At 46.9% G+C, this 10,460-nt stretch overlaps 2 protein-coding genes across 3 annotated transcripts in view; one reads left to right on the forward strand and one right to left on the reverse strand.

Annotated features, from left to right (window-relative positions):
• The window catches only part of LOC116842134 (ATPase family AAA domain-containing protein 1-B-like), a 188,467-nt gene that overhangs the window by 106,392 nt on the left and 71,615 nt on the right, over positions 1 to 10,460 (reverse strand).
• The window catches only part of LOC116842133, a 59,912-nt gene that overhangs the window by 32,856 nt on the left and 16,596 nt on the right, over positions 1 to 10,460 (forward strand). For both annotated transcript variants that reach the window (XM_032810885.1, XM_032810886.1), the window contains exon 3: positions 6,042 to 6,160. In XM_032810885.1, coding sequence (XP_032666776.1) covers positions 6,042 to 6,160 — 119 coding nt within the window. The remainder of the gene's footprint in view (positions 1 to 6,041; positions 6,161 to 10,460) is intronic.

A 10,460-nucleotide genomic window follows, 5' to 3' on the forward strand; every position in this document is an offset into this window, starting at 1 on the left:
GAGAGAGAGGGAGAGAGGGAGAGAGAGAGAGAGAGGGGAGAGAGAGAGAGAGAAAGGAAGAATGAGAGAGGAAAAAGAGGAGGAAAAGAAGAGAGAGTTCATTTCCGCTTGTCTCGCATTGTTTGAGAAACACTGGACGCAAAGAAATGCACGTCGAGCTATTGTCGCGAGAGCCATAGGGATGCCACGCTGCGTGAGCGAGGGTGGGACAGGATTATGGCGGGGCAATGGACCGAACTACCGGATTATCGGGTAAACCGGCATCCCCTATGCGCAACGCGGCCAACACGGTCGCACGAATAGCACGCGGGCTATCGTTCACCGGCGGCGATACCCTCGTTGCGAAACTGCCGCTATGCTCCGATGGTCGCGCCCCGCACTCGCGCCACATCGCCGTCCGAATCGGATTTTCCGAAATTAAGGCGGGCGCAACGACGGCAGCGAGCCGTGCACGATAAAGCGGAGGCCGCGTCCGCGCGATTGACCTCCGACACTTGACGTTCCCGGCGCAAACTGATACCGACCGGCCGACCCGACACAACCCGGAACACCGTGTGCACGCTCTTCTTGCACGCTGAACTTCGATCAAGCCGTAGCCCCCCATTTATCGAGCCAAAACACAAGAGTCTTTCTAACTGCCTCTGGATATGCGTACACACAGAAAAAATGTACTCTGGCATTCAAGTAAATGTTGTCTGTTCCAAATATTTCATAAGTTTTCTTTATCCGTAAAACTGCCGCAAAAAAGTTCGTCATACACTCTTAAGATGAATCAGTCAAACATTATTGAATATACACTGATTGCAGTTATAAATATAGCATTGAAAGTGCTCAGCGCTATACTCATAACTGATATCAGTGATTATTCATTGATTCACTTTAAGAGAATCAGTATTAAATTTATTCAAAATAGTGAATTCTGAATCCTAGTAAATTTAGTATTTCAATATTAAATTAAAAGAAAAATTCATTTAATACACAGTGTTAACTTTTTCTACGATTAAGGATTATAATATTCCTGTAAAGAGAATTATTTGATGTTTTTCTTCTGAGTACATAATAATGAGCTTCTTCTAAGTACACGATAATAAACTTTTCTCATATTTATGATGAGCATATTTGAAGATTGCTATCGAGAAAATATTCTCTTTTAAAGATAACCATTACTTAAAAGAAAGAAAGCCTGAATTGAGTCTTGAATTGCAGAATAATCGCGCTTTTCTCAGCACATTAGAGAAATATCTTTTTTGTGTGTGCACACACATTATAACTTGATTAGTAGGCTAATTTGTCATTTTGACAGTTTGATATCATAGTACATCATCGTATATTGTATTGTTAAATTGTAAATTAAATACGATGGGAACATATTTAAAAGCCAGCACGCCCCGAGTTCACCAATTGAACTTGATCAGGAATGATCACGGGCCTTCGAGTTTTCTCATTTCGTTGCGCGAGCCTTGCACGGGAAATCAATCGCGCAAAACTCTAACAAGCGCTAATATCGCTTCCGGCGGGGGTGTAATTAAGCGCGCCTCGCGGCACGCGGAACTGGGGCGAGGAAATAGACGACGGGCGCGACCGGTCGCGCGCGGGAGGAAGGAGCCTTCTCGCGAAATACCACCGTTGCTCTCGGTGTGGTCTCTCTCCCCTCCCCCTCTCTCTCCCTCTCTCTTTCTCTCTCTCTCTGTCTCTTGCTTCAAGAGAGGGTAAATTGTCGATGAGAGCGCCGGGGAGACCGAGTTAGAAGAGACGATAGAGACGAGACCGGGCGAGCCACGGTGACGACGGCAGCTGCGCGTGAGATCCACTTATTCAATCAGCGGCATTCAGCACGATATAAACGCGATCCGCGCGCGCAATATCGGGTGCGATTGTCGCCGGCCGTTTCAGCTTCTCGTTGTCGTGCGACAAGCGCGCGCGCGCCCCGCGAACAATAAACTAGCGAGTTCGCGGGTCCGCGCGAGAACGGGATTAATCAACGGCTGCGGGACCGCGTAACGTCGCGGTCTAACCCAGTTTACGAGTGGCGAAGACTCGGCGGAAATTAATCGCGCAGCTGGCAAAATTAAATTCGCCAAAGTGAATTTTTCTCCTTAACTCCGAGGGAAGCAGAACAACGAGAGTTCTCGTCTCGTCCGCGAGCGAAAAAGAGAGAGAATTGCCGCGACGTTTCACACGGAGCGGGAATCTCCTTCGCGCGGGGCACAAGCTGGAATAATTAAGTCCCTTACGCCGTGCCACGCGTACCAAACGCAAATGTTCCTCTGTACCGACCGATATTATTTTTCTATCGGTCGTGTATGTCCCAACGGAAGCACGCCGCGGCAACGAAAAAATCTCTACTCGGTGAGTTATACCCACGACGGGTAATTGGAGTCGTTAATGGACAAATTGTCCACCTCCGGGGCGTGTTGGACGCCGATAAATTTGCATGTTCGACAGGAAAGGCCAGCCATTACAAACGCGCCGCCGCGCGTATTTCTAACCATTTCCCAGCCGCGAGAATTAGTTCAATTTGCTCGCCCGCTCTTCCACAATGCAGAAAGAACAGCGAAGGGATCACACAGAGACATGTCCGGTTTTTCGATCGACTGATCGATTGGCCCGCTTTGGGCTCGAATGCGCGACACGTCGTGTCCACGAAACTACGAAACACACGGGGGAGAACGGCGGCAGGGGGACAAAGGGGGCAGCAAAAAAGGATCGGAAAGAAAAATAGACGGAGCCGAGGAGCGCGAAAACTTCGGCTGGAATTCCTTTCCTCGTCCCTTCGGCTGTTTATATTCGACCCTCACTCGCATCCCTCGCGAGCTTCGCGGTCGCCGCCTCTTCTTTATTCGCGCAACCTCTCCACGGTCGTGCGCTTCTATTTTTCTTCTCCTTCTCGTAAGTCGCACTCGGAGCGAGTCTGGCTTGGGAAATTGCGAGACTCGATGTTTGCGCGTAATCTTCGCTTATTAAAAGCAGCGAACGGGAACATATCTCAGAGAGGATGCTTCGATTCGCGATACACGTCGAGAGGCGCGTTCGCCGGCTCGAGGACGTTCGGTCAAAATTGCAGCCGGGAGCTGAACCCCCGATTGCTTCCGGTCGATATCTCGATGCATCTCGCTCGCGAAGCGTTCCGTAATTTGCATTGATTTGGCGCTTTTTGCAATTCTCTGAAGCATTTGATCAGCTGCCATAAAAAGCTCTTCCTTTCTTTTCCCCTTTCTCCGTCTTTCTCTTAGAGAGACAAATTATGAGTCGTTTTCTTCGAAAATGAATTAATTCGGTGTTGAAACGTGCTGCAACACGTAAACCACTTTCGAACAATGACGATGAGCACGGAGAGAAGCGTAACTAGAATAATTAAGTAATTGCATTCGGATAGATCGAATTAAATAGTTATATGTGCGACATAGCAGAATTACGGCAGACCACACACGTAGTACGTCGCAGCGACAGGACAAAGGATTACATTATGGCAACAGCGACGAAATATAATCATCATAATGTAGCATCAGAGCGCGGATCGTTATAATATACCGCAGCGTAAAATACTAAATAACGCCGACCTGACGGTAAATTCAGCGACTGCGTCGCGAAAGCGCACCGCGCCGCTCTGTAATGCGACTCGATGATTCGCGAAACATTATTAAAGGCCAGTAAACTCGACCGCGGAGCACGTTCGATTGGTTGGCCGCGGTATCGAATCAAAAAAGGGAGAAAGAGGAGAGTAGAGAAAGGTGGAGCAGGGGAGGGAGGAGAGAGAGAGAAAGAGAGAAACAGAGAGAAGGGAGCGAAGAGAGGGTGAACGGGAAGGAACGGTAAAACCGACCCCGCGAAACGCGAACGTAATCATGCGAGTTTGATCGGCGAGCGAGCGAATAATCGCGCCGGCGCTCGGTGAAGGTCCATCGCGAATTGTATTTCCAGCTTTATGCATACTTTATCGCCGCGGGGTAGATTTTGCCGCGATTGGAAACTGATTCGCTCGCTCGCTCGCTCGCCCGTTGTTTGGCCACCTCGTTATTTCCGCGCGATCGCACGCCGCGACTATACAGGCGATGTTATGTAAAAATAAATTAATTTCACGCGGGATTTCGAAAAAGCGCGGTCGAATCCGCGATACGAGATTGAAATTTTGGCCGGCGCGTTGTTAAAGCACGTTACCGTAATACATTGCCATCGTTCACTTCGGGTCGACCCGCGCGTGAAAATGTATCTTTCACGGAGGATGTGAAAGATAAAACCAACATAAAAAGAGAGGGGGGGAGAGAGAGAGAGAGAGAGAGAGAGAGAGAGAGAAAGGGGTGAAGAAAGAAAAGAAGGACGTTAACCGCGAGTTTGTCGCGTCTCCTCGACTCGAACTAGAACGAAGGGTGAAGGGACGCACGGAGGTCGAGAGGAGGCTCGTCTGAATCTCGATATTCCCGTTTACGTGGCTGGAATGCAATTCCACGGGATCCGATAAAATCGCGCTGCCTCCCCTTCCTTCTCCTCTTCAGGGGGAGTAAATTGTCCCTGCCGACTGTTCCGTTGTTCCGGAACGGCAAATCAAGAAGTTTTGGCAACGAGCTATCTCGTGGTAACTCGAGGCTGAGGTGGGGGAGGAAGAAAGATAGATAGCGCGCGCGCGCGCGCGAGAGAGAGAGAGAGAGAGAGAGAGAGAGAGAGAGAGAGAAAGAGAGAGAAAGAAAGAGAGAGAGAGAAATTCGATCGTCGAGAGAAGCTAGCCCTTCGCAACCTCTCAGCCGCGTCGTGTGTTCCTCTTTTGGCATGCTAGTCTTCTCCCTCCCTTTCTCCCTTCTGCCTCCGTCTAGCTTTTTTCCGATCTCGTAGCCCGAGGGTGGAAGAAAGCGCATTCTTGCTGACAGATAGCAATTTGCAACGTATCGTAACTTCGACGGGAATGCGCAGTTATCGCCAAATATCTGGGATGCTGACGAAACCCGTTGCCAAGAGAGGTTGCTCGCGGGAGTCGAGGTAGTAATGAAGAAACGGAATGATTTGTGCCTCAATAAAGCGGGGGATATTCGCCTGGCTGCGCGGCGCCGTTGGATTTGTATCCCGGAATATGTTTCGCGACGGTGGTTTCTCGCGACGTCGTGTTTCGCAAGATCATCTCCGCGGAGATACGTCGCAGTACGATCGTATATCTATAATCGTAAATACAAAATCGTAAACGCAAAGAAATAAGGGGAAGTAAAATCTTGAATTTTCTGGTGACAGATCGCCCGCGTCTCAAGGGGGATATCCGCGCTCGAAACGCGATTCGCGTTTGTAAATCCGGACGTGCGAAACTCCTCGGCGAATCTCTCGCAACGCGAACGGGTTGGCGTTTTGCGCCCGACACACAGACGAGCGAAGAGCAACAACGATCCCCTTACGTATCCCGCTGCGGGATGTGTGCCGATTAAAGGGCGATCTATCCACGTTCGCGAAACGCACGTTAGCGGCACAGAAAATCCCCGGCATGACGGATGCCTGAATCGCGTGCGGGGCATCCTAGGGGCGCAGGGAGACACGCTCTGTCCTTTTTCATCGGGCGAGGGAGAAATGGTTCGACGAAGTTTCAATATTTCGGTCACATAGCTGAGGTTTGGAAAAGCCGCGAGGGGCGGAAAGCCTGAGGCGAGGAGGAAAGAGGGTGAAAGGAGGTCGAGGGGTCGCTTTTTTCGCGGGGGATACGTTCGGCGGGAAAGCATCCTCCTCCTTCTCCTTCTTCTTCTTCTCCCGCTTCCCCGCCTCCTTACTCCTTCTACTTCCGCGGAAGGATTCCACCTCGACAAATCTTCCACGGAAAACCTCGAACTCGTCGAAGACGCCGAGCTATCCTGCAGTAAAGTCCCGACGAAGCCCTCCCGCGATCTCGTATACTTTATTCGAAAGTGTTATAGCTCTTCCACAGCGAGCTCCCGGCGAGATAATGGTGGCGCGCGGAACGTAAAAGTTCCCGAAGTCAACTGAATTCATTTTTCTCTTTCGATATGAATTAAAAATGCCTCGAACACTAGACGAGATATTCAACGATTCGCTCACCATTTGTGTCGCAGGTTCTCCTATTTCCCGAGGAAGGCTGGGCGAGAAGCGCGAGTAGTTCCTACTGGACCCTAACGCCGTTCTGGTGGAGTCGAAGCAGGTGCAAGGTCGTCGAGGTCGCTGGAACAAGGAGGTAAGCAAGACGTCCTCGGTTAGGGAAATGGGAAACGGGGAAGTAGAAGAACGAAACGAGAAACAGAGCAATTTAGATTTTCATCCTTGCACGTATTACCGCATAATCTAGCCAAATTAGGTTAAGAATCCAAGTGAATTGAAACAATCCGACTTAAATTATGGATCGAATCCCTATTTAGAGTCAATTTGATTCATTAAAGAATACACATTATAATAAAAACACAGAAAAATTCTTGATATTCCCTTCCCTTCTGTAATTATATTCTAAGTATTTCAAACATTGTTAATATCTAAGAAAAAATTTATAAAATATTATTTGCTTTACCGACTTTTTAGATTCATGTGACTATTAGTGGGTTGTGTTACCATTACTCTATATAAATTGAAACAATATGAACGTGTGGACATTGTTAATATAAAATATCGTATGATTCGTTGTATAGCCGTGAAATAATTCGCTGATCCCTGATTGGGACTCACACATTGCTAATTGTTTTTTCTTTTTCGAAATTTCGAATCATTTAATTTGACATCTAATAATTTTTTTAAAACTATGATATGTTTATTGTTCTTTCATACTGATATCAATAGAGTTTCTTGTCAAATTCAACCGATAAATTCATGTAAACAAATGAAATTTACATAACCTATAATTAGGAGCGTCATCATATAACTTTTTAGTGAAGAATACACCGATTGTATTTGTAGTGTTCAAATTTGCCATACAATATTTCGGTCGTTATGCGTAATCTCCTCGAGGGGATTATCGTTTCTTATCGGTTCGTTCGTGGTATAATTATCGCGTAACGTGGTAAGCCACGTTTACGATGCAGTATTCGGGAGCGGCCCGCAGGATGCGCATCCTGCTGCCCGTTGAGATAACGAGCACGAGAATCGTACACCGTACACGTAAGGAGGATAACGTACGGAGACGGAATATCGTATCGCAGGTCACGGGCTGAGTTCGAGAGGGCGGGGCGGGGCGCGCTCTCTTCTCGCGATGGTCGTATCACTTCGGGAAACTAGGACTCGTCTAACTTTCCGGCGTCCATAGATTTCGGCGCCGTTAAGGTCGCCGGCGGTCGAAGCCGATAAGGAGTCTCGCGATTTATAGCGATCCGTTCGATTGCGCGCGCGCGCGCTCGCTCGCTGGAAAGACGCCCCCCCATCGACCCCCATTGTCTTCCAACGAATGCTGAGAGTCATGATAAATCCTCCAAGAGGTGGAGACGAGTCCTCGAGTGGCTCTGGGAGCAGAGCGCGATAAAATCGCGCGTTTTACGACGACGCCAGGAATCGAACGTTGTACTTGTCGATTCCGCGAGAATCATCTCGCGTTTTTCCCGCCAGCGAAAAGGAGGACTCCGCCGCCGGGGAACGTTATGACCCGGTAATATAGTGGTATCCCGCGAGAAAACTCGCGCGACACTATATTATATACGACGTCGAATCGTCCTTTTTATTTTTCACCGGCGCGCAGAGCGAGACGCACAAATATCTTGTTTACTCTCACAGCCTCCTCTCCTTCTTCTCCGCCTACACGTATATCCATCCATCTATCTGTCTGTCTACCTGTTTCTCTCTGTGTGGCTCTCACGAAACTCGAATCTATTCCCGAAATACCGCGGGAATCTATGCTGAGGGCACCGCCGTAACTGTGCGAGTCGTACGGCGATTAATATATGGTCAGGGTTGGCCGCGGGGCATCCTTAGCGCGGCGCACCGGGCATAGACGTCTCCGCAGGATCGAACGGAGTTTGCGAAGGCGGCCAAACTTGCCTAAATATCCCACGGCCGCCGGAGCGTCCGTATTCCTGTCTTCCTGCCGGTGTACGGCCCTCCCGCTGCGAGAGTACCCGAGTGTCTTAGCAAACATGCGGTACAACGGCTCTCGCAGCATGAATCAATTCCTACGTCCCAATCCGCGTGGACACGTGTATAGTTCGCGTTGGTCCAAAGACGACGCCGGAGAGAAACAGAGGGAGGGAAGGAGGGAGAGAGAGAAAGAGAGAGAGAGGGAGAGAGTGCGCAAACGATATTACTCCCGCGAGCTGTGTCCTTTGACAACCATCGCCAAGTATACGCTGACGGTTCTCGTGATCTCCCGGATTTCCACGGATCGATACTTTACCCTTGATCCCCCAATCGTGTTGCTTGATCAACGAAAATCCTCGCGCGACTCCCGTGTGATTACCAAGTCACTCCTGTCGCGAAATCGCCATCCGGGGATTCCGGGAATCGATATTTATCAGTCGTATCTGATCGATCATTGCTTCGTCGACGAAAATCCCGCGTGATTCGAACATCGAGATAGCTATACCGAAGTCGCATCCCGGACCTCCCGGCGACGACCACGCCGCTTTATTCCGATCTCCGATTGCAGCACTGTAAACAAAACTTTCCCAGGACTGGAATATCGAGATAGTTACATCGAGAGAGAGAGAGAGAGAGAGAGAGAGAGAGAGAGGGAGAGAGAGAAAGAGAGGGAGAGATCCTTACGCTGGTCTGATCTCCGATCACTGCTCGGTCAACAAAAGTTTCCCGACCGCGGCTTGTAACGTCGGAATAGTTACGTCGGGATTGAGTCGATCCGCGAAGATCGCTACTTTATTCCGATCCACGTCGCTGCTCGGTCAACAAAAGCTTCCACGAGCGAGCTGAAACGCGCGAGGACAGTTCGACCGTCGACCCGTCGCTCGATGAGATCTCACCCATTTATCTTCATCGCGAACTTCGACTATGACCTTCCATCCAGCACGATGGACTGCGAGAGAGGGTTCAGGCCGTGCGAATTCGGGGTATACTCGGCCTGGCAAATGCGCGGCAGCGCCCGGCATGCCAATTTATCGACAAATTAGTCTGTACATGCATAAACCATACCTCGCGAGACTATCAATGCTATCGTAATACTGACACAAACTAATTACCGACACGATTATCCTCGCTAATTCGCGACATTAATAATCACCGCTCGCGACCTACTCCATTTTTCGTAATTCAATTGCAAGCAAAACATTAATATTCACCGAGGAAGTTAGTTATCTCTCTCTCTTTCTCTCTTACCATTCTCTCCTTTACAGGTACATAAAAGAAATATATAATCTCACTCTTGGCGGAATCCTCTGAAATCCCCCCTAAAGGATTTTACTCTTATACAGGGTGTATCTGACGCAATTTGCACATCCGCTCGCGTGCAGGTGGAAGTCGTTAAACTGGACACACACACACACACACACACAAAAGTCCTCTTACTGTTTTAACGACGTATATTTTTGAGTTATTGATTAAAGAAGATTGATTTGATTAAAGCTTCTTTTACAAATTTCTTATCATTTCAAATTACATTATTTAACACGTTTAAAAAAAATTGTAAATTGTAATTTAATATATTTAAATGCGTTAAATAACGTGATTTAAAACAATAACGTGAAAAGACGAGTGAAAAGACTTTGAGCCAAAAATTTTCTAAACCTAATATTCTCAGAAAAATTTTGTCTTTTATCTACATTGAGGGAAAAAATATCTAAAAAATAAAAGATATTTGTTCGATAACTATTATAATAACATATTTAACTTCAATCTAAATTCTTTCACTTAAATAGAATAAGCAACATGAATAGCTAAGGGGTTTCCAGAAAATACACATTTTTTCATTTAAAATATATTTTGTGCTGTAAAAGTAAGTCTGCTATTATACTACCCACCGAGTATTTTTTTTTATTTACTTAGATACTTTTTCTCTCGTCTTATCCTTAATAGGAATTCTTTCTAGTAAGAGGAAATTTTGCTTCAAATAAACATATTCTCCTTCATTCAAAAAGAAAAAAATTAGAATAATATCTAGTAGATTTTCGTGATTATATACAGGGTGTTCGGTAACTGATCGAGCAACTGCCGTGTACGGGTAGAACGAGTCAAAATAATCATAAAAGTTATATATCATTTTGAAATTTTCTCAATATTTATTCTGTAATTAATTAAAATGTATAAACGAATGAGTTCACGAGAAGCGGTAGGACAGGTTTTGTGTGTAAAAGAAATAGCTTACCTCTTACCAACGATGAGTAAACAGTTGATTTTGAGGCGGAGTAACGTATACGTGTCGCTTGTTATTCCGCCTCAAAATCAGCTGTTTACTCATCGTTGGTAAGAAGTAAGCTATTTCTTTTACACACAAAGCCTGTCCTACCGCTTCTCGTGAACTCATTCGTTTATACATTTTAATTAATTACAGAATAAATATTGAGAAAATTTCAAAATGATATATAACTTTTATGATTATTTTGACTCGTTCTACC

The sequence above is a fragment of the Odontomachus brunneus genome, unplaced genomic scaffold (assembly GCF_010583005.1).
Source record: "Odontomachus brunneus isolate Ranch 3 - 2012 unplaced genomic scaffold, Obru_v1 Obru_scaffold_021, whole genome shotgun sequence".
Classification (NCBI taxonomy): Eukaryota; Metazoa; Arthropoda; class Insecta; order Hymenoptera; family Formicidae; genus Odontomachus; species Odontomachus brunneus.